General features: G+C 46.9%; 1 protein-coding gene across 2 annotated transcripts; it reads right to left on the bottom strand.

The window, feature by feature from the left end:
• Positions 1–1,464: 1,464 nt before the first annotated feature.
• Positions 1,465–21,256, bottom strand: EMP1 (epithelial membrane protein 1). 2 transcript variants are annotated; one of them, XM_022577072.3, is made up of 5 exons: positions 21,096–21,256; positions 6,724–6,836; positions 4,662–4,761; positions 4,407–4,547; positions 1,465–3,721 (listed from the first exon to the last, which is right to left on the bottom strand). In XM_022577072.3, the coding sequence occupies exons 2-5, from the start codon at positions 6,799–6,801 to the stop codon at positions 3,555–3,557; spliced, it is 486 nt and encodes a 161-aa protein (XP_022432780.2). In that variant the 5' UTR covers positions 6,802–6,836; positions 21,096–21,256; the 3' UTR covers positions 1,465–3,554. The 2 variants fall into 2 exon arrangements, with proteins under 2 accessions (XP_022432780.2, XP_089776467.1); XM_089920341.1 differs by lacking the exon at positions 21,096–21,256 and adding an exon at positions 14,544–14,646.
• Between the last annotated feature and the right edge of the window lie 2,660 nt (positions 21,257–23,916).

Raw genomic sequence — 23,916 nt, 5'->3', positions numbered from 1 at the left:
CCAATTGAAAAGTATACCTTTTTAATACCATTTTTTTTAAATGCAATTTATTTAAGCTAAAAAAAAAAAAACCCAAAGAGTTCACCCATTTCTCCCAGCCCCCAGCCCCACCACTGTCAACCACTTGATTCACCTTAAAAATTATAGATATATGTGCCCTTTGTCATTATTTTACGAGAGGGAGGAAAAGTTGTGAAATCAAACCAAAATAGTAAGGTTTCATCATTTTCAAAAGCTTGTCAATTATTATACTAAGGAGCTAGAATCATCCTAAAGTTCCTAGGTAAACTGGGTTTAAGCTATTGATATGCTAATAAAAGTGGGAAAATTAAGATTGATTCTAAACCATGAGATCAGAGAATGGAACAAGCAGTCCTAGCTTAAGAACACCCAGTTTACAAAATTATATATGTATATTTATAGCCAGAGTCATGCTAAATGCCATGTTCTCCTATATTCAATGGCAAACTCTGACATGACCGGGGAAGAGTGATTCCCAGGCAGCCATATGTCCATCTCCCCCTGCATCAGATATACTCCTCTTACCATGAAGGGCCTGGAGGGGCAACAGAGGGTTCCAGGCTCCGGAATTTAACTAACTCATTTCCCACTGAAAACAACAATAATAGTCAAATCATTATGAAACTTCTTTTCCAGGCTAGACTTACAAAAGTCTTTTTAGCCCATATGATAAGTAAGATGGTTGTAAATTGTCTCTATGGAAAATATGCTCTGAGTCCCAAACAATCAGCTTAAGAAGATAACTTTTGGAAGTGACTCATATAGGTCTCTAAGAGGCTATCAAAGCCATTTGATTAATTTAACTTAAAATATGTTGAAGTCTTATTTTCGGGTTCCATTGTGTCTTTTTTTTGTGCATTACTCTGTGTGTAGTTATTTCATCCAAGACCACAGGGGAGTGAAAGATGGCCTACTCCACATTAAAGCCACTCTTATCGTATTGGCGTTGACATGATGCTGGGGTACACAGCACCAACCCTGCTTTCCACGCTTCATTCTGGTCCTTACTGCACCCAGAAAGCCGCCAATCTTTCCTTCTCTCATAGAGTCCATACAGATTACGCCCCAGGTAATGCAATGAATGGGCTCCTGAAAATGTATGTGACGCATACCATCGTGAATTGCTTTATATGTTGAAGACACGTTACAGGAGTTCGCTACTTCAAAGAAAATGTACAAGCATCTCATTTGTTAATGTCATAACCCATTCTGATTCAAGATAATAACCTCTCTCTAATGTATTAGCTTATAAAGTTCCATTTTTTGCTTAAGAGGTTTAATTAAAGCAAGATAAAACTATACTTTCAGTTCCAGAAAGTAGCTTAATGTCTCTGATAAATGCCAACTTGTCCAAATCGAACCGATTGACAACTTAATTAGGAATAAATGTCATTATCACCCATATTTTTCCTACATTTTTTGAAAGAAAACATTCACACGGTAAAGGGAATCATAATCTGTTTTTATATGCCTCGAGTTATAAACATTTGTATCAAAATATTTACAATTATAGTATATGAAATACCAAACTATTAAAGAAGAAGCCAAATACAGTACTAGAACAACCCACCAATGTAATGCAAATTACATGAGACATAAATGGCACAGAAACAAAGTAAAAGACAAGGGAATACATGGTTCACTCCAGTCACAGTTTGACTTTTTAACACAATGCTAGTATCTCTTTGGGCTTTATCTGATATGTAAATCTGCTTCTGCACTCAAGGCAGCCTTCTAAAATCATGTGATCATTAAATCATAATTTAAACGTTCACTATCCCACAGTTTCTGCTTGCCAACCAATTTACCCCACAGCCCAGATAATTTGGTGGCCAGCTCTCAACATTCCCCTAACCAGAATGAACATAGAGAAATATACTTAGTAATAGTCCTTTTACATAAATACCAGCAGCTGTGGCATAATAGCTCCCCAAAAGGAAACACATGTAAGAAACGGGATGAAGAGGGAGCTAGAAGATGAAAAGTAGGCAAGATGTCTCAGATTCTCCCTAGGGTAGATATTCTCAGATTGGTAAAGGAAATGTCTTCCACCAAAAAAATACCCTTTAGCCAGAATCTGAGATGGCTTAAAATAGCTGCGCCAGGCCAGAGCGATGCCTGCTTAACCAGGAACACCACACTAATACCATACTTCTCAATCCTATATAGAAACACTCTTGTGGCAGCAGACAAGCTCAATTACCGCCGGACTGGGTACCACAAGAGTTTTTAGGGGTTTATTTTCCTTAAAGAAAATATCTGCCCATCACCTATATTTTTATTTCTCTCACGGAAATTTTCTTATTTTCCTGGAAGCACAGACACTCTGTTCTTATTGTGACTGAAATCGGGTATGCTTAATACTTGACAATAATATAGCACCTTTCATCCAAGGATTTGTTGTTTGGTTTTGGTTTGTGTGTATTTTAAGAAGCTTCCAGAACTGCCTTGCCTCACCTGTGTTGCAGGATAGGCAGGACCTCTGAAAGGCAACCCCACCAGCTCATGTCAAAGCTAGAGCTGTCTCTGAGCCTAGGAGCCCTGATCCCCAATGTGGCTAATTAGATAAAACTTCCTCAAAAGTGTATAATTTAGAGGGAGAGTAACAGATTGTGTTGCACGGGTCTTTGTCCTTCTCTCTCACGTTCCATACTTAAAACAGACATTGATTGCATGGAGAGAGGTTCCTAATAACATAACTCTAACATAACCCTGCTATAAGATTGTTCCTTTTTCCCATAATTTGTGTGGTGCTTCCACCACTGAATTGGTCGTTGGTGGCTTTGCAGAAACTCCAGAGAGCTGCCTTGGCTTTAAAGGAGAGGCCAAGCAAAGTCTGTAGCAAGAGGTCTCCACGAGGGACAGCTGTGTGAGGTCTAGTCTGGGTTCTGACCACGCCCCAGGCCTTCCACTGTGAAAAGTTCTCTCTCTCAGTTTAGCTAACACACCAACTTAGCCTGAATCACTATCTCTCTTCCTCCCATTTTGTCACAAATACCACAGAGCTAAATCTCTGTTCCAATGAGGGATAATGGCTCACTGGCCAAAGTCCTCCCTCAGGGCCCTTCAGATGGTACTGTTTTGCTTTGGGTCAGAAGGGCAGGATGGCTTCCAAGCCCGGCGTATTCCGCACAAGAACAGTATCTGCCCTTGCCGGAACTTGTACCGCTATATTTACTAGGTGCAGTGGGTCTGAAGACTGAATTCACCCTCGGAAGTAGAGCCAGCAATGTGGTAGCTGCTGGGGCCCCAGGCAGCGTATGTAACTGATAACAGCTGGAGGCTGGAGGGAGGCCCTCTGGCCTGCATCCAGGGAGCATCCATCCCAGCCCACGGCTTTCTCCCGGGGCAGGGGCTGGACAGTACGGGACCCCCTCAGTCATGTTTGGGTTTCAGCCCCTCCCCCCTGCCTTCCCCTCCCCCCAATTCCCTCTCTTGGTTTTTCCTGCTTAGCAACGTCCACTCCTCTCCCAGATTCAAGGACTCCCTCCTCCCCACCCCCACCCCCCAGATCCCCAGTAACGTGTGCAGCCTTATTTCTTTCTCAGGACCAGATAGAGAATGCCAATGATGAAGCTGAAGCAGAAGCAGATCCAGGTCAGGATGAAGGAATAGCCGTGGTGACTCCCCAGGTACCAGCCTCTAGAGTTATTGGCATAGTGATAAGTGTAGGTGGAGGCCCCCACCAAGATGCACAGCCCTGCAGGCGAAAAACAACGATTAGCTGTTGGTTTGATTTCTTAACATGAAAACCAAGAAAAAGATTTTATAATTTTAGGAAGAGCCTATTTCCCTCATGGGCGATGGGAAAATGAAATCTGAAATTGGACCCCCAACGGTAGTTCTGTCGATTTGCCCCAAACCAAGCCTGATGGCTGTGTTGGCAAATCAGAGGTGCTCGAGTTCTCACATCTGCACTGGTTTGTGTGGATGAAACACAGCATCTCGGGTCCACCCCTCAGCCTTCCCATCTGGACCCCAGCACACAAGGGCAGGCTGCCTGAGGGATGCAGAAGAACACGCCTTCCACCAAACTGCGTGTGTGGGGGAAGAACGACAGGAGAGCGGGAACGGCGATCATCGCAGGCATTCTGGCAGTGGTTTCATCTTTCTAAGGAATCCCACATCCCTGCCCCCTTCAAGGGTCTTGTATACAAGTGCTACTGATGGACGGACTCCAGCCACTTGGTAGCTGCCCGGGAGCCCAGGTTTAAACAATGAAGCCTACGAGGGTTCTTATTCTAAGCAGCTATCAGGGGTTCTCCCAGAAAGCACAAATTGTACAAGGCGGTTTCACTGCCCCACGTGCTCAGCTGTTCAAGCTGCCGGGAGCACCCATGGTAAGATCTACGGGAAAAGCTTTTCCTGGGTAAGCTGATACTCACAGCACACCAGCATGGTGGCCCCTGAGAGGAAGAAGCGGTTGCCTTTCTCCATGGTGAACAGCTGGAACACGAAGACCACGAGGGAGATGACGGAGAAGATGATGGACAGAATCATGAAGGCCTGCACTACCTTGAGGGCATCTGTGGACACAGGGTGGGGGGAGTGAGGGTGTTAGGCTACCCAGTCCCCGAGGGACTGGCCATTTCCCTGAGCGCACGAACCGTCAGCACTGAGTACAATATCTTTGTACTCACCTTCACTGCTGTATAACAGGCTGTGGCTGCAGTCATTAGCGGAAGTACAGTTTTTCCAAAGACCTACTGATATTATTCCAACATCTGAAACTACCCAGGCCTGAAATCAAAAAGAAATAAAGGAACTCTTCTCAGTACTCTGTAATGACCTATACGGAAAAAGAATCTAAAAAAGAGTGGATATATGTATATGTATCACTGATTCACTTTGCTGTACCCCTGCAACTAACACAACATTGTAAATCAACTATACTCCAGTAGAAATTTTTTGAAATAAATTTTAAAAAGAAATTAAAAGTTGTTTAAAAATTAACCCCCTGCTTTGAAAGAAAAGGAAACAACAGATCACCTTGTGTCAGGACCAAATCTTAACCAAGACTCCATATTTAGCCATAAACATGGTTTATTTCCATCTCTTGGTGGAAATAAGGTCTCACTAAAACTGAAGTCACAAAGGTCCCAAGAAAAAAGAGAGAGAAGAACGTGTGACCAAGGAAAAGTCACCTCATTCTCTGGGCCTCACATCCCTCATCACTTAAAGAAAGAAAAGAAAAGAAGTAATTCAACCATCGCGATTTAAAATTCTAAGGCTCTAAGAAATGGAAACCCTGCGTGAGGAAATTGGTTTTAAGGAGGCACAATTCATACACCCTACCAAGATTGTTTCATGGAAGGGCCTGGCTAGAGGGGAAAAAAGTTAAGGAAAAATGTTCAACTGGAAAAAAGTAAGAAACATAAAGGGCAACGGAGAAAATAGCTGAGTGATCAATAAGCCACTTTCATCTAAACAGAAAGATAAACCTTGATCGTCACAACATGCAAAGTAATTCCATAATAACATAGTCTAGCCACAGCCTTCCTGTGGCGGCAGCTGAAAGAAGAATGACCAAAATGTGTTCCCCGAGGCTCACCACAGTGCCAGCAAAACACTTATCCTTCTGGGATGGAAAACAAACACCCAGCCCTGTCTACACAGAGTGTCTGTTAAAATGAGAGTTATTGGAAAAGCAGGGCCAGGATGCCAAATCGCCTGCCTGCTCTTGATTTAACAAACAACTCTGTATCCAGCCCCGTATCAGAAGCCGATAATTCAGATATTCAGCACTGAGCATCCACTAATACAGTTTGAAGTTGTTTATCGGACCTGTTATCCTGAGAGACTTGAGGGGCAGCGTACAGAACGGCTAAATTAGAGTCTGGGGGAGGCCACGTGGGTGAGCGTTCTAGCTTATCACAGTGATGCTTCAATTAGCCTTGCCTATAATTATACCCACCGATGTTGGCAAAACTCTGAACTTGAAAACCCATTTATCCTTCAACTGTAACAGGGACCTGAACAGGTTCTGGAACCGTTTTTGTCTGTCTAGTGATGGATGGCCTTGGTTTTTGGGTCCAAGGAGCTGTCTTGTTTTTTTCTGAGAAAAGCACAATGGACCCTGCAAACTACCACTAGAGGTCAGAGTAGCCCAAGGTTCAGAGAGAAGAGCCTGTTGCTACCTCCGTATTTTTAGGTTGTTTTGTTTGAGTTAATTCAGGGGAATCGGGTTAATCTTGCAAAGTTCCACTCTCACATTCTACTCTCTGCCCAGATCTTGAACCTGGCGGTCGGGCCACCAAAGTGTCTTATGACCTCACTCCCATTTCTCCTTCTAATCAAGGTCCCCAGAAGGAAAGGAAGCTCTGCCCTGCCACGCAGGTGTCCTCATTATGCCCTGAACAAAGCCTGTCCCTCCCTGCTGGGCTCCTTGACCCGCACACCTAGAAGGCGTCCCATGCTCCTTTCACTCTGCACCTTTAGCAGAGAGAAACCCCACCCATTTACCCGTCCTCCAAGCTTCACCTACACTGAGAAGCCTCGCTGTGTTCTCCAGACTGGCGGGATCACTCTCGTAGACACTTGTTACTTAGCTGTCTGAAGTGCAAGTATGTGTTTATTTTTTTCCATGACTAAACTGTAAATTCACAAAGGGCAGGAATTATGGCTTAAACGTCCTTTGTAGCACTTTATGTAAATATGCAAATAACTTCCAAATGAATGAATGAACAGAAGAACACAACTCACATTGGCAATGGTGGAAACAAATAACATGATGACGGTGGCGATGTGGACCACAAAGATACTGGCCAGTAACACCAACATCTTGGCTTTTTGATGGCTTGGGAGTGAAGAGAGTTCTGAAAAGAAAGGAGAACAAGAAAGGGAAAGGGCAGGTTACTGTCAGATTCAACACAGTAATTCAACTTTCCCGCCTGGGTGGGCTAGCTGCTAAAATCAGGAAGAGCTGCAGTAAAAACCATCAAGATTTCATCACAAATTCCTGCAGACAACTAGTTAGCCCAGCTCCCACAAGTACCTATTCGTCTGTTTAAATAGAGCTAAACAGAAACAGAATTCTGCCTCTCAGGTATTTATATACTCATCCTTCTGATACAGCCTGTTTCAAAACAAGAAAATTTTATGGTAACTGTTATTATTATATTTTGTTTGTGTTTTAGAGGCCAAAAGTAGGGCTTTGGTTTTTAAAAGGGCTTTCACAGCTGTAATTTCCAGGTCTCTGTGCAACAATGTCATATAAATTTCTATTTTCCACTGGGGAAGTGTCCACGCTTCTATCAAACTGCTCACCCAGTGATTTTAATCGAATTTTCCTCAGACCAGCAGCTATTACTCAATGCCCAGAGACTGAATGGGCTACTAACTTGTTCCCAGATGAGATATAAAACGTGAGAGCCACAACTTCTATTATAATAATGCTGTTCGATATTCAATAATTATAACTACCTAATTACAGTTTAATGGTCTGATCATCTACCAACGGAACATTTTAGACTGGTATTACTGCACCGGAGCGTTTGGGCTGTGTCATGGTAGGGACTCTGCTATTGACCTGGGGGCATAGGGTTATATTTCCTATGATTCAATATGACAGTTCTGGGGGCTGGATGCAGCTTCAGAGACCAAATGTGCCTTTGACTTGTGCTTGACATTTACCCAAATGCCAATCCTTCAGGACTCAGTAGAGCAGATGGGCAAATGCATCCATCACACGGTGGGTGGGGGGATGGAGAACTCATAGAAATTAAGAAAGTGAATGGGTAAAAAAAGCGTTCAGCCGTAATCTCAGCAGAATAGAAGACAGGAGCCCATGGGTCATCAAACCTAGAAAATAAAGAAAGTGTGAAGGATGCATGAGAGGGCAGCTATTCTGATTAATGTCAGCTACAGGAGTGCTTTGTCACTCACGCCCAAGACAGTTCAGAGGCGGTGCCGGCTCGGGAACTTCAGAAGGAAAGGACTCGGGTTATTCACACCCTAGGCGGGGTGGATGTGTGGCTGTCCCCCATCAGGGAGGAGTTGGCGGTGCACATCCAGTAACTGTGTCCCACTTCTCTCTCTCTCCCTCCACTTCATTTAATTGAAGCTTTGAGTGTGCTTGAGCCCCTTTCACATTGGACCGGGTATTTACTGGAAAGCACGGATACAATCATTCCAACACTTCTGATGTTTTTGATCTCCTCTCCCTTTCCTCATCAGGCACTCAAAGTCTAGAATGACCTACGGAACCCCAGGGGCCTTGCTCTTGACAGGCTAGGAATGAGAGGCAGACACTGGCCCCCACTGCCCACCCGACCCATTCCAACCCCACCCCGCGCCCTCCTTCCCCATCCGAGCACCTCCTGCCGCCTAGATTCTTTTTGTAGAAATGTGTCCAATGGAACTGTGAACGACCAAAATGATGAAGTTTATCCTGCGGCTTCAGGGGAGAGCTTGGAGCTTTCGTGCCTGCTATTAATAACCTCCCCGCACATTCAAATGCATTTTTGCTTTTCTCAGGTCCTTGCACACTTCCTCAACTCTCTGCTTGACTTTAATGCACAGTGAAAAGAGGTTTTTGAATTAGACCGAGGTTGAGTTAGAATCGTATAGAGTTGTTTGACCTTCCAGTCTCAGTTTCCTCCTATGTAAAGTGAGGGTTGCAATGCTAATCATACAGGGAAATGTGAGGGTTACATTGGATCATATATGGAGAACTTCCAGCACAGCGCCTGGCACATGGCAGATACTAATGGGGTCGCTTTCGTTGTGATTATTAGTATTACTATTATTATTATTATTATTATATGAAACTGAGTAGCTGGCACCGAACCAACCCAGTCCATCCGTCACCAGGCTGCCCCATGTTAAGTGCCAGTAATAGGATATCTGCTATCCAGTTCACAAGGCAGTGTGTATAAAATCATTTAGGTCCTCTTAGAAATTGTCTTTATGCCTAATCCTTGCCCCTTGCGTGGGAGGACCACTAGGAACACCCCCTTAGAGATGAGGAGGAGAATCCTCACTCTTCTCAGCCCTGTGCTACCCATCCTCCCGGCACCCCCAAGATTCACACCATCACTAGTTCCTGAGCTCACCCCTCATGGAGAAAGGAACAGGCATGAATTAATTCTCTGAATGCAGGGAATTAAAATATTATATAACGTGGGCTTCCCTGCTGGCACAGTGGTTAAGAATCCACCCGCCAGTGCAGGGGGTGCATGTTCGATCCCTGGTCCGGGAAGATCCCACATGCTGCGGAGCAACTAAGCCCGTGCACCACAACTACTGAGCCTGCGCTCTAGAGGCCGTGGGCCACAACTACTGAGCCCGTGAGCCACAACTACTGAGCCCTTGTGCCACAAATACTGAAGCCCATGCGCCCAGAGCCCATGCTCCGCAACAAGAGAAGCCACCGCAATGAGAAGCCCACACACCGCAACGAAGAGTAGCCCCAGCTCGCCACAACTAGAGGAAGCCCGCACGCAGCAACGAAGACCCAATGCGGCCAAAAATTAAAATAAATAAATTTATTTTAAAAAATATTATATAACAAGTCATGTTTAATCCTCCTTGGGCTCTACAAATGACTTTTTTATTCCTTTGCTTCTAATTTACAAACACCCTCCTCCTAATAGGGGTTGAGGGACCAAAGACAGAATATAACACACCAAGTGATGCCTCTTAAATGAGGTCGAGGAAAATGTTCTGAGTGTCCTCCCTTACATGCTGTTGGGGATCCAGCAGTGTTTTCCGTCTCCTTGGATTGGACTGTAACCCTCCAAAGTTGAGTCTGATTCCTTTCTCCCTGGCTCACACTGTCCATTTTGATGACTTGAACATAATTGCCTTCCAATTACCCTGCACCTTCACCGTGGCTGGTCCACTGCACCCGCTGGGCGCGCGAGTTCCTGGCCAATGGCTCTCACTTCTGATCTAACCCACAGTCCCCCCTGACCATTATTCCCCTGTGGGGTGCAGGCATGAGTGAGTGGTGGAATCGAGCAAGGAAGCGACTCTCTTTCAGGGTATTTAGATTTCTGTAATCATGCCACATCTTTTCACCAAAGAAAGGAGCAAAATGTCTTGGATTAGCAAGTGTTTGTAGTGCACGGAACACACAATTCTCTCCACTTTTGGCTGCTGTGTCCAGCCGGAAGTAGGAGCTGCTTAGCTGGAGCTACTGCATAACACATATAGTAACCTCTCCATTTTTCATTGCCCCAAATTTGTCAAGTTCTTATTAGTATCATCCATTGTCAGCTTAGAGGGGCTTCCTTTAATTTCAATGGCTCTCCCCAACACATTTGGAAACAGAATGAACTGTCTTCTTAAATTCCTGGCCTGCATCATCCCTAGGTACTCAGTCCCTATACTAGAGGCCCCCCAGCAGATGAGTGGGGACCTATCAAGTAGTAGAGCAGTTTGGGTAGAAATCAAAGAAGACCCCATGCTCCCACGGGGTCCACACACCCTTCACAGGCAGGGAAGATTTCTGAGAGCCTCATTCCCTGGCCTTGTGTGTAACTTGCTTCAGATAAAAGCGCCAAAAAGAGACCATTTCTGAGCATTTATATCTTCGGAAGTATTGGCTGCTACAACTTTCTTTCGTGGCAGTATGTTTCACTAAAACAATAACTGAGTTCTCTCTCCCACCTCTCCAAAATGCTATAGATAGCACGCACCAACGGAAAGCAGACCCCTAGTCATAGCCGGGCAGCTCAAGCCAGGCAGTAGAGGATAACGGCATGGAGGTTCTAAAGAGCTGGGCGCCACACCTTCCTCCCAACAGAGCATCGGTGCTCGGGAACGTCCCAAAGTCTGTCACGTGGTTGCTGGGACTTCCCTAACAACATGATCTGTGGTTCTTGGAGTTGGACCCAGGCCACCAGAGCTAGTGAATCCGCTGCATTCTCAAGGGATAGGATGTCCACTGACTGTTCTATGTGGGGTGCCAGGGACACATTTCTCTTCCCACCACTGGAAGCAGAGTAGGATCGCCCCCTTTACCCTCATTTACCCAACAAGCTTGGGGACAGGGGTGGTCAGGGCCCCGTGGGGCTGGGTGGGAAACTGAGAAAAGTAGGGGAGGCATGAATGCTGACTCTAGAGAGAAGTGATCATTAAGAGAAATGGAGGTTAGCGACTTAGAGCCACACACAGGCTCTCTTTATTCCTTTCCTGTTCTTTCTGCCCTAACGGACAGGCCCGCCGGTTCCTTCTCCACCACCGCCATCTTTGTTTCTGACCACGCTTCCCCTGTTCTCCCCGCATCGCCTAGACCACACTAGGGCGGTGGTCTCTTTACACTCCTGTCCCCGATACAAGCCTCACAGCCACTGACCATTCTAGGTCTGGATGAAGTTCTTTGCTAATAGGACATTTATTACAGTTAGTGAAAATGAGCCTGAAGATCACGGTTGCTGGTGATTGGAGCTGTAAATCACTAACTCATGTTAGGGGGAAAGATAACCGCCCTCTCTAGTTGGCTCCGTCCACTTAAATCTTTATTGGTTTCTTGCCTCCCTCTTATACCCAACCCCCCCCCCCCAAAAAAAGAAAGAATCAAAGGAACATATCCCTGAGACTGCCTTTCTCTTTGTCTTTTTCAGGTAGCCTGACACTTTTAGGGCGTTCTGACCAGGAGAAATTAATCAGGCCTCTGTGGACACCTTTCCTTTTCTGATGGGTAACTCATACTGCAGAGACTTTGAGAATCATTGACTTCTAAACAGACAATTGAGATGTTAGTAATTTGGCTCTGTGATTGCTAAGCTAGGGGTCAGATCACTTTCTTTCTGCCCCGGAGTCTGTGAGTTTATTGAGCAGCGACCAGAGTCTAGGGGAAGCAACGCTTGAGGGTGGTCTAAGGAACAATAATTGGGAGCAATACAACAGAATAGAACCCCCCAAACCTACTTCTCCAGCAAAGGAAGTGATGGAAATCCTCGGCTTGAGTCACTGAAGAACTCGCCAGAGACTGGAGGTGTCACATAATCAGAAACAGGGATCTGGGGGTTGTGTGAGCAATGTGGGGGGGGGGGTCCCACAGAGTTCAAATGTCTGTGATTCACTTGGAGTGTGTGAGAGTCTCACAGACAAAGGCAAAGTGGAGGCATCCTCTCCCAGATGGTACAGGATAGCTTTCTGAGAAGCCTGTGGATCGCGCTGGCTAGCCAAAGACAGTTTAGTCATTTCCCTGGCAGCTGAAGACAGCCCAGGCTTTTCTGGGGAGACAGGAGCAATAATGACCAGATGCCAAAGTCCCTCCCCATCACTCCTTCCTCTCATCCCAGTTTGTTTGTTTTTTTAACATCTTTATTGGAGTATAAGTGCTTTACAATGGTGTGTTAGTTTCTGCTTTATAACAAAGTGAATCAACTATACATATACATACATCCCCATATCTCCTGCCTCTTGCGTCTCCCTCCCACCCTCCCTATCCCACCAAACACCTCACGCTGGCCCTGGGAACCCGAGGAATTTTAAACCCAAACAGAAGTAGTCATTTTCCTCCTGTTATTAAAATCACTGGTGGCAACCCGCCTAGTAACAGAATTATTTGTGGAAATGTTTCACTCCCCCACCCATAAGATTCTAAGTTCCTGAAAGGAGAAGCTTGTCTATGACAGGTACAATGTATCTGTTCAGCGAGAAAATAAATGAAGCAAGGAAGGCAATATTTTCTTTTCTGTGGAAAAACAATCAATGTCAAAGTAACTGAAGTCTTCATAAAAAAACAACAGAATTCTCCAGAGAAAATGTTTCCCCCTTTTTTATATAGGTGAACTTTAGTCCTGTATTAGTTTTAGAAATTATTTATATATTAGTGTAACTATGTATTGAACATCTTACTACAGGCAAACTCTGTGAATATTTCCTGAGTATTTTTTTTTTTTAATTCTTATTTATTTTTTGGCTGCATTGGGTCTTCGTTGCTGTGTGCAGGGTTCCTCTAGTTGTGGCGAGCAGGGGCTACTCTTCGTTGTGGTGTGCGGGCTTCTCATTGCAGTGGCTTCTCTTGTTGCGGAGCACAGGCTCTAGGTGCTCGGGCTTCAGTAGTTGTGGCATGAGGGCTCAGTAGTTGTAGCTCGCGGGCTCTAGAGCGCAGGCTCAGTAGTTGTGGCACACGGCTTTAGTTGCTCCGCGGCATGTGGGATCTTCCCGGACCAGGGCTCAAACCTGTGTCCCCTGCATTGGCAGGTGGATTATTAACCACTGCGCCACCAGGGAAGTCCTCCGAGTAGCTTTGACATTTGAATATTCAAGGTTATATGTGTGTTTGTTCCCTTTCATTCAAGAAGAAACAAGTAAATGCAAAGAAAATATCTTAAACTTCTAAATACTATTTTGTGTATTTAACTTCCTTATCTACCTCTTTAAATTACAGAATCTCTGACTGAAAGGGGACTTTAAAATTCCTCCCCAATGCATGAAACTCATCTATAAATCTACACCAAGGAACTACCTAAATCATGCTTAAACTCCTCCAGTCACAGGGAGCTCACTACTTACCAAGACCCCCTTCCATTAGAAAGGTCCTGACAACACATCAGAGGCTGCTCTTGACAATGACTACCTTGATCTTACTTCTGCCCTTTGTCTAAGGCTTCCTTGTTAGCATTTTTCTAACAGCAGAACTTCCAGGTTATCAGAGGATTAGCCAGAGGACATCACCTGAGATCCCCAAATCTCACTAAGTCATAACACTGTCCTGAGATGACCCAACTGCTGGACACACTCCGTCTTTTCATTGATTGATGCTGTCAGTGAAATCCCCATCTTTTTCTGGGTACCTGCAGACTTTGAAGAACGCTTTCTCAGACCAAGACACAGTGCTTTCTCCAGATGAAAGGCAAAGCCACTCCTGGTCATACGATCTCCATGAGTCAGCCCACATCTGCCCATCTTCCTTCGTGGCATACCCCAAACTGTGGCTGTGCTTCTCCTGGGGACACTGTACAGGGTGGTAGCACGAATGCCTTTCTGTCCTCTACACATCAGGATCATTTTGCTTTTGTTGGTTTATTTTGATATGTTTCTTTCCCACTGAGGATCATTTGGGTTGGCAAAATGAATGTCCAGCAGAAAAGGAAATACTCTCTTTGGGGAGCAGCCGTAGAGGATGTATCCGGAGGAGGAAAAGGCTGGGATTAAAGGCAGGGCTGAGTGGATGAGACCTTGGATGAGCTTTTCTGACCATTGTTCTTGCTGTTTTATGTCAAGTGTACTTTTCCATTCTAAATATTGTTTTTATGTAGGGGCGGGAGAGGGGGGCATTAATTTCTCCGTGGGAAACATGTGGAGAAGAAGAATCCTGAAGGGCTATTTCCTCCTGCTTCTGCATGTCTGATGTTTGGTGTGGAAGGAAAGAATTTCAAGCTGTACCTCACTATATACACATCATTCCAGGGTCTGATGTTTTCAAGTGCACAGGGCAGTTTTTATGACCAGGAGAAACATGAGCAATCAAGTAGCAGGAATCTACATGCGCCAAAGAAAACAACTATTTTTTCATGGTCGTGGGGTAAGGGGACTGCACCTCCCAAATGTGGGCTCTCACTTACGGGGGTTATTATAGAAAAGGTGATGTTTTTCCGGCGCTGCTGTCGACTAGCATGATTCTCCCGTAGTTAGGGATGAGGAACTGGGGGTGGGGGTAGGAGGATGCTATTGAAGGGGAACAAAAAGAGAAAGAAAGAAAAAAGAGCACCTATTTGAAAACCAGATTCTCATAAAAATTCTGCCTCTGACTAACTGCTAACTTTGGGAAAATAACATACCCTCTCTGGACAGTAGCTCCTAGAGAGACATAGTATTGCACAACAAAAAGAGCACAGATTCCAGGTTCAACTCCTGACTGCACCACTTTAAAAAAAAAAAAATTCAGTGTTAATGAGGTATAGTTGACATATAAAATTGTAAGCTATTTCAAGCACGTTGAAACTCCAGCCCGTTTTAACTGTGATCTGCAGACCTCGTAGCCTTAGTGCGAGGACTGAAGGGCTCCTGCCTGACACAGAGCAAAGGCTGTACAGTTGTTGGTTATTCTTTGTGTTCCTTTATGGAAAATGAGAAGCTCGGCCCAGCGAAATGGGCTTGAAGCTTCTCGGACAGAAATTGAGGGCCAGCAACTCTGCTAGAAGCAAACAAGCAACATGAAGCTTGTCTTTCCAAACGTCCCCAAAGAGAATAACCTCTCTCTCTGGTTTCCCCTGGTCCTCTTTTGTGTCGGGGAGTGGCTAGATCTGGGGGACATCTGCCAAGGCTCCGGCCAGACCTGGGCAGCGAGGCCGGGCCCAGCCTGTGTCCCCGGCCCCGGCCCACAGCTGGTCAGGCCATCGGGCAACGTCCCCTGGGCGAGGAAGGAAGCTTCGTTGTCTTCTGCTCCTAACAAAAGAGGAGTGTTCTGGCGGCCAGAATGTCTCCGAGGGAGAGGTTGCCAAGATAATAACTAGGGTTTGGGAAGAAAATCAAGGTGTGGCCCGGCCCCAGGGGCCCTTGGCAGGGGGGCGGTCCGACAGTAGGTGGCAGTAACAGGCTTGCACCAGCGGGGCCACAGCCCGGGAGGTGGCAGGGCCAGACGGATGCAGGTGCAGCCAGGGCCGCCTCAGTGCCTGGGGTGGGCTGCGGACTTTGTTGCTCTTTCTAAGGGCAACTGGCTCTTTAGTGGCTTAGCAGGGCTGAGGTTATTCAGTCCAGTTCCTCGACAGACGAGGAAAAGCTGGTCTCCAGAGTGAAGGCAGCGTCAGGATGAAGCCCACCCCCTGGCATCTTCCAGGTCAGGCCTTCTCCACTGCAGCACGAGCTTTTCTCTCCTACGTCGGGGCAGAAGTTCTAGAACTTCCACCGGATCTCCCCTTCACTCTGTTCCTCCCACCGCCTCCTAGTTAATCAGAGGGTCAGCAAAACCCCTCAAAAGAGCGCCATTGGAAGAAACGAAGGGCCTTTGGAAGGACGCTGCTTCTTTCCATTAGGTTGCTGAGAGGGGCCACCAGCTGAGCCTGCCCCGGCCAAACCCGACTCCGCCCCTCCTTGCCCCTCTGCCACTGCCTACCTCAGACGAGCTTCAAACCTTCCATCCTGGCTCCCACCTACAGCACAAGCCCCCCTCCCCAGCGAAGCATGGCGGGCAAAGGGAAGCATGAGGTCTCAGCTTCACAACCCTTTCTCTGAAACATGTGGACCCACCTGGCTGGTCCGACCCCTGGTTTCAGGAGCGGAAACCTCTCCCCAGCTCCCCGCACCTAGCCTCCTAGGCAGGGTCTTTGATTATTTCAAAGAAGACATCAAAGTACCCAGGACTTCGTTCTGCTGTCAGCCCTGATATGACCCTTCTGTAAAGGGAAGAAACGTCCCCGGGGAAGATCCCCGCCCTGTTGGCACAGATATTCGATGGAAACTCAAACGTTGCGTCCATGAGCAACAGAAGATTATTCACGGCGGGGGAGGGGGGGGCAGGGGAAACAAGGAATACTTGGCCCTAAGGACTGTCTCGAGGCATTGAGGGAGTGAGTCAAGAGTGCAGCATCTTCACACTTCTGCCTTGTTCCTTCTCCCTGGCTTCCTCTTTCCACTTTCTCCCTCTTCTAGGCCTTTCCATCTGCCCCCCTCCTCCCCCGACACACAGGCCTAAGGAAACCCGCGCGGTCCCCTTGCTCCCCGCCCCCTTCCTCCTGGCACCTCCCCTTTCCTCGTCAACGTCCGCTCTCCATCAGCTCTCATGCACACCTTTGCGGCCGCACCCTCCCTGACAAGAAGGTGGGGTTCCTTTCCCAACAAGACCAGCTCGTCACATTTCCCCGAGCCTGGTCCGGCTCCTGGCAGATCCCTTGCTGTTGTCAATATCCCCACAAGGCTTGGCTAGCCTGGCCCTGCTTATCTGAGCGGGTGCTCCTCGGGTTTCACAAATCAAACCTCTTACCTTTCTTCCGAGACCTGGGTAAATGCTCACTGCTACCCGACGGTGAAGCCCGCGGACCCGGTCCCTAAGGGATCTCTGAGCGTATGAAGCGAGGGAGACCGCCTGGGTCCTCCGTCCTCCGTGAGATGCCTGTTCCCATGCAACACGTGGCTTCATTTCACTTTCCTACCAGTGTTTACGGATTAAGCTTGCTGTTAGCGTGAGCCGAGGGATTCCTCACGACAAGAATGGTAGGATCTTAGAAGAGTAGGGTCTCAGAGCCACAAGGGGCCGTGGAGACCACCAAGCTCAGTTCCCTCCATCGAGAAGACAAGTGTCCTGCCCACATCACACAGCAGAGTCGGGACAAGACGACGGCCCCTCGGGCCTCCTATTCAGCCATCCTGCACCTACCCCAGGATTCATGCCACCGATTTCAACCCAAGCCCAGCGGGTTCTCAATTTTAATTACCCCACTGGAAAAGAGAATTCACGAACCAGGCTTGGGAAATATGAAAGCTGCCAGATCTGTGTAAGGCCAACGGCCCCAAGAATAGAGGAGTCCATTTTAGCTCCAGAGAAATGCCGTTTCCACAGCAGGGAAGGAAAGGTTGACCCAAATGTTTTGTTAAAAAGGGAGAGAGAGACACAGCAATCCCAAGGGCTTCTACTTTTATCCTTGTGCTTCAGTATCAGCGGATCCCAATTAAATTGAGAGAAATGACTTGTAACTGAAGTGTTACAAAGAGTGGTCTGGAGGCGTGCATGTTTGGGGAGTGGGGTTTTGGGAATTCAAGCAAACTCCTAACTGGAAGCGTATTTGGGCTCCCTTGATTACTGAATAGAAATCCAGGGTCATCTGGGCAGAACTGGAAAAAGTATTGGAAAAGGGACATTTACGGTCAGAAAATTCCAGTTCTACATTAGTTAAGGATTAGGAGCTCTTTTCAATGGATTGACGTCCAGACTGCCCACCAGCAATTAGATCGAGGTGATGTTGATTGGCAGCCTGTTCCTGTACTTACTAGGACAGGAGGTTAACAGTGGAAAGGCGTGGGCTGCGTGAACTATGGACCAAGTTAAGGGACCGGCCCCAGAAGGCCAAGTCAGAAGCCTGTGTTTCTGGCACTGGATTGATTTAACCATGACCTCGTGGTAGTAACTGGGTGTGTCCCTCTGAGTATGTATATCTGAGAGTCCCAAATGGCTGTGAGCCTTTGTGCTAGGCAGCTATGTGTATACGTGTGGTCGGTTCAAGAAGGAACCATATGCATGTGTTTAGAAAATTAAGGACCTCAGAATCAGATCACTTGCATATGGATGACTATGCTCACGGTTTCAAAGCTTCGAAAATGCTCCCTGCTCTTTCTGAATCTTAGGTCGTAATAATAATAATACAGATGCATCAAGTTTTATCCATTAAATATTGAATAAGGGTCAAGTGTTTAGAGGATAAGGAGCATTGGATGGATCAACAACAATGAAAATAGAATGGGTATTTTCAGAACCGGAGAGCTAGGAACAAAGAATAGGAGTTATAGAGAAGCCAGTTTTGCTGGATCTAAGAAACTCTAGTAATTAGAGCTATCCAGCAAAGGTGGGAGAGCACGGCAGTACCTTCTGAGGTACCAAGCCTCTTCTATGGCAATTTTAGGGAAATGTAAAATTCCCATCCGTCCAAGGTGGTGTGAAAATAAGATTTCTGCATATGGTAGAGAATGAATGGGTTGACTTCCAAGATCCCTTGCAAACTCAGGGCACAAAATCAAGGATGAAATGTAACTATATTTGCCTTGTGCCCTTTTCTGAGGCCATTTTTCGGGTCTATTCCCTGTCAGGCTCTGAGGAGTCTACAGAAAAGCCATTTTGCTTCACCTCTAAGCCTTCTAGGTCTCTGACTGCTTTCTCTCCGCTGGTCCCAGGGGGTCTGGTACCAGCTGAAACCCCCAGAGCCACCGAGTCCAAGCCAAGAGGGTCTGCATGCCCCAGGTGGCCTCTATGGAGCTCCTTCTCTAGGTCCCCCAGAGTCTGGATGTCCCTGGGAACTGGATGGGCCAAGTCTGGCCGAGGAGAGAAGCAGGAAGAGTAGAGAAGGCCACAGTCTTTTCTGCGGTCTGTGGAGGGGACGTCTTTCCTCTCCTAGAGGCTGTCCTGTACTCCTGGGAGGGGGCCAGCATCTGCTCTGGGATGTGATCTGCCCTGGGTTGGTCCTCGATGGCCTTCTGCCAACTCCCAAGACAGTGTCCTACCCTCAAACAATGTAAAATCCAGAGGGTCCTTGGACCAGGACGCCAGACCGGACATCCTGCGGCCCTCCAGACAGTGCTCCACGCCCGCCCCAGTCCTCAGAGTCTGGGGTGGAATTTGATCCACCTCTGAGGGCAGGAGGAAAAACAACCCTCCCGGTTCAGTCTTGTCAAAGATTCACAGCTGAACTCCACAAAAATTCCCTCAGCCACGGAACTCTCTCACTATTTCTTGGAGGAAGAGGGGAAGGTGGGAATCAGAACCGCATTCTTTAAATTGCCGTCAAACCCCAGGCAATAACACGCAGCACACTTGCTCATTTATAAAACTCCAGCGTAAAGTGAGATGCCGCACAAATAATGAATTTCACGATGACGGTTTACGCCCCCAGAATTGTCAGTGTTGTCTATTTGCTGACCAGTTAAATCTAGCTTATTAGTTTTAACCTGCACAGACTAAAAGATTTGAACTAGCTTCCTAGGATACCACTACCATCAACTTAATAATGGCTTCCCTAATCCACGTCCATATAAACTGGGAAATAATCAACATTTCAAGCAAAGACGGGAGTTCCCTGCATCTTGAAAAGTTGCCCTTGCACTAACTTAATCATCCCCTTGAGGGCAATTTTACCAAGCGCCTTGCCTGTACCAGGTACGTAGGCTGATTACTTTTGAATCTTCTCTTCGTACGAACTACATTTCCAAAGAAAAAGCCTAATTTCATCAGACAAGCTGAATCCTGTCATTCTCCTCACCTTGTTTACCTGGGGGAAAAAAATACACCAGTATCTATATTGAAATGGGCCACACCTCCACCAAAATGTTAACCTTAAAAAAAAAAAAAAAAAAAAGCAAATAGAAATCACTCGTCTTCCTTTTCCAGATTCCTTTCATGATTAGCACGAGTGTTTGCATTTGTACAGCCATGTTTTGGAAAGAGTGAGAAGATAAATGTTCCAAAACAATCACTGCCTTCCCCGCAGAAAAAAATCCCACATCCACCTAAAATAAAAAATGATTTTAACATTTCTGATATGCCATATTTTCAACTCAGCACAAAAATTTGGTGGTTTCTGAAGTGAAAGCACAAAGCGATTTTTTTACAGGGACAGATGAAGTTCCCCTGCCCTGCCCTCCCCTCCCCTCCAAACCCAGTTTCCCTCCTGCTTCTCCCCATCCTCCATATCTGGCCAGAGAGAGAGCTCTGGAATCCACGTCAGGCTCCCAACTTCACCAAAGGCACCCGTCCTGCGTTTTATTTCAAACTCCACTTGAAAGAAAGCGTTTCCTCTCTCTCTCTCTCTCTCCCTCTAACGGTTTTCTTTAAACAAACCAACCCCCTCCTCCTATCCAATGGAAAGAAAAAATATTTACACTTAAATAAAAGTGAATGAACAAACCAAAGGACAGCAGTAAAAGTAGCCACAAAAATAAACTGAAATGCAGATCTCTATCCACCATCACCCCAAAAGACCAGCACACAGAGAAACAGTTCAAGTCCTGAAGCACTTCGCATAAAACAGGAATTGACAACGTCGGGCAAGCACACTCTGTCATTTCAAAGGTACGTCATGGTTCCTCCATAAAGAAAACCCATAAAGGATACGCTAGTGGTATCCTAGGAAGCTAGTACCAATCTTTGGAATACTCTGTTCCAAAGTCCCTGCTCCCATCATGCTTTCAGAACAAGAACCCAGTTCCTGCAAGACCTAATTACAGCCCAGCCCCCCCCCATGGCCCCGACCCCCCGGGGCCCCCGTCAAACTAGATTTTACTGAACCTTAAGGAAAAAGTTGTCTCGGTGGCCCACTTTTAGCCAAAAATTCGTAGGGTTCATTTCAAAGGGTCATGGAAAAATAGCAAAGGAAAAAAGAAAAAGCAGAGCTCCAGTGAGGTCAGAAGGAGGAGAGCAGTGGGAAGGAAGGAAAGTTCGCTGGGCTTCCGCACAGTGTCGGGAGCTGTCCTACCTGAGGGTCCAGCGGCCGAGGTGCCCAGAGTGACAGGAGCTGGTGGCAGGCGTCCGCTCTTCTTGAGGTTTGTGACCACAGTGAGGGGAGGGCTGGCCTCCCGAGGTTATAAGTTGCCTGCGCTGGTGTGCTGGGGTGTGTGATGGGCGGTTTCTTTTCACTGTGCTTTAAAGGAGTTTCTATGAATCAGTCTGGCTTAAAAAAAAAAAAAAAAATGTGTTGGTAAGCTACGCCCTGCTAAGCTGGCAGTCCGTCAAGAGAGGCTGGGAGGGAGCCATCAATTCAGAAGAGCCAGTTTAGGCTCCCTGTGACTCAGACACACAGACCACAGTGGAAAAAGGAGTGACATTGCTTCAAATGAGTAACAGGAGTCACACAAATAGATCTGTTTACCGAAGCCCATTCCTCCTCTTCAAAAAGGAGACTTGGTTACCATGGATACAAGCAAAACACAGGTTATCTGCCCACACTTTCATCTGGGGGGGGCAGGGAGGGGGACAGTGCCCTGCCCACTGACATCCTAGCTAATCATCCCACGAGACTCCCATTCTTCCTCCCCCACCAAATGCATCCGAGGCTGCTCATGGTCGGGAATGATCAGATATATTTCTGATTTACTTCCCTGCCTGGCCCTGGGCACCATCCTGGGGGTGGCTGGGGATGAAGAAGGGAACACACCAGGAGCCCTCAGAACCCGGCCTCTCAGTGGTGGAGAGCTGGCTGGATGGCCTTTTAATTATGCTCCGTGAACGCCCAGCCAGACTCCTCAGGTTCACAGTTGGGAGGAAGTCGTCTAGTTAAGAACTTTGCTCTCTGACCTCCAGGTAATAACCCCCTGGACCTTGCTCCACAGTTGAGCTCCTCGGGCATGATCATCCCAGCCACCTCTCTGCCTCACTCCTCTCTCACTCAGCAGTGGAGTCGGGAGTGGCCCTAGAAGTCATGTCATCCCAAGGCCAGGAGTCCGCTGGAGTCCAGAGTCCAGCTGCTCACCACTTAGCTATGTGACTGCATGCCTCCATTTTCTCGGGCACAAGTGGGGTAGACAGTACATTATGGTGAGAAATACACGTAGGGAGCGTATAACAACACTTGGTGCATAGTAAGCACTTGATAAATATTAACTAGAATGAGTATTTTACCGAAGAAGGAACCCAGGCCCAGAGAGGTGAAGTAACTGACCCAAGGAGAACAGCAAATTAGCAGGAGCAGCTGCGTTCCAAGTCGGCCACATCCAAGCAACTCTATTTCTGCTGTTCGCTGCTGTATCATGACAACTTATTTCAAGTCATATTATTCTCCTAGAGTTATTTATTGATCCATCCAACCAATGCATTTGCACGTAGCCGTGCACTAGGCACTGTTCAGAGCATGGGGTCACGGATGTGAGCAAGATCCCTGTCCTCCTGGAATTTATATTCCATAAAAGACTAGAGGGCTTCCCTGGTGGCGCAGTGGTTGAGAGTCCGCCTGCCGATGCAGGGGACACAGGTTCGTGCCCTGGTCCGGGAAGATCCCACATGCCACGGAGCGGCTGGGCCTGTGAGCCATGGCCGCTGAGCCTGCGCGTCCAGAGCCTGTGCTCCGCAACGGGAGAGGCCACAACAGTGAAAGGCCCAAGTACCGCAAAAAAAAAAAGAATAGAGAAGGGACGGATGACTATTCAACAAAATGTTTATAAAACTAGGTGGTAAAATTACAGGTGAATTTTTGTTTCTTCTGGGTCACATTTCTATATTTTCCAATTCTTCTGCCATGAACCTACATTACTTTGATTTTTAGGAAAAAACATTTTTTAATGGATAGGAGGGAATATTATCTGAAATGAATAATGGGGAAACAGCACACACACGCACACACACACACACACACACACACACACGCATACTCCATCACTCGTTTGATAATAAAAATGTCTGTTTGAGAAAAGCCCCTCCCAGCAGTGGGTTAAGAGTCCCGTGATCTCTGAGCAGCCTAAGCCTCGAGAGTCGGGGTGTCTGGTGGAGAGACCTGGGAACCCTCACGGCTGTAAGGGCAGAATGAAGGCACAGCCTACCTGAGCTGCATGCAGTCTGCCAGCCCATCCCACCCCCAGGCCTTCCCCCATCCTTTGTTGGCTTGCCTTTCACCTCCAAGGCCTTCTGCAAGTTTCAAACTCTCCCTTCCCCCAGCAGCATGTGCAGGGGGGCTGGATCCAGGGCTAGAGTCCAGGGATGCTGAGGAGTATGTGGTCTGGTTGCATTTTTTTAAAGAGAAACCTGGGGCAATCTTTCTCCTGCTTCCCTCTCAAGATGAACAGAGGAAAAAAGCAGAAACTTCCCTTATGGTACTTGAGCAGAGGAGTCATTTGGTCCTCCTGGATTCTTGGATTCCCACACTGGGTCTGAAAGGGAGAGGCAGTGGATTGAGAAAGGGGTTCTGAAGACAGAACTCAGAGAACGGTTCTACTTTTCCTCTCCCACCACCTGGCAAGGGGGTCAGTGAGTAATCTGCCCTCCTGCAATTCAAACTTAAAGTGAGTCCGTGTCATAGCCTTCCAGGGCCTAGTGAATCTCACATTCCTTTAAACTTCTGGAGATGTTTAGGGTTTGGAGAGAAAATGTTAAATGCTTTGATCTCTTCACACACACACACACACACAGCGGTTGTGTAAATACAATCGTCCCTTGGTATCCACTTGGGGGAGTGGTTCCAGGACACCAAGGATACCAAAATCCATGGATGCCCAAGTCCCTTATATAAAATGGCATAGTACTTGCATGTATATGCGCATCTTTCCATATACTTTAAATCATCTTTAGATTACTTGTAATACCTACTG

This window comes from Delphinapterus leucas, chromosome 11 (assembly GCF_059928025.1).
Source record: "Delphinapterus leucas isolate spDelLeu-1000000601 "Yukka" chromosome 11, BTC_Dleu_Yukka2, whole genome shotgun sequence".
In the NCBI taxonomy this organism is placed as follows: domain Eukaryota; kingdom Metazoa; phylum Chordata; class Mammalia; order Artiodactyla; family Monodontidae; genus Delphinapterus; species Delphinapterus leucas.
Note: the sequence above shows the minus strand (reverse complement) of the source record. Positions and strands in the feature narration are given on the sequence as shown.

Bases quoted from the DNA above. Each gene is read 5' to 3' on its own strand.
- EMP1 (XM_022577072.3), bottom strand. From the start codon at position 6,801: ATGTTGGTGTTACTGGCCAGTATCTTTGTGGTCCACATCGCCACCGTC. The intron at 4,762-6,723 runs GTGAGTTGTGTT...TTTTGATTTCAG, and splicing joins TTGTTTCCACCATTGCCAAT to GCCTGGGTAGTTTCAGATGT. The intron at 3,722-4,406 runs GTGAGTATCAGC...TTTCGCCTGCAG, and splicing joins GGCCACCATGCTGGTGTGCT to GGCTGTGCATCTTGGTGGGG.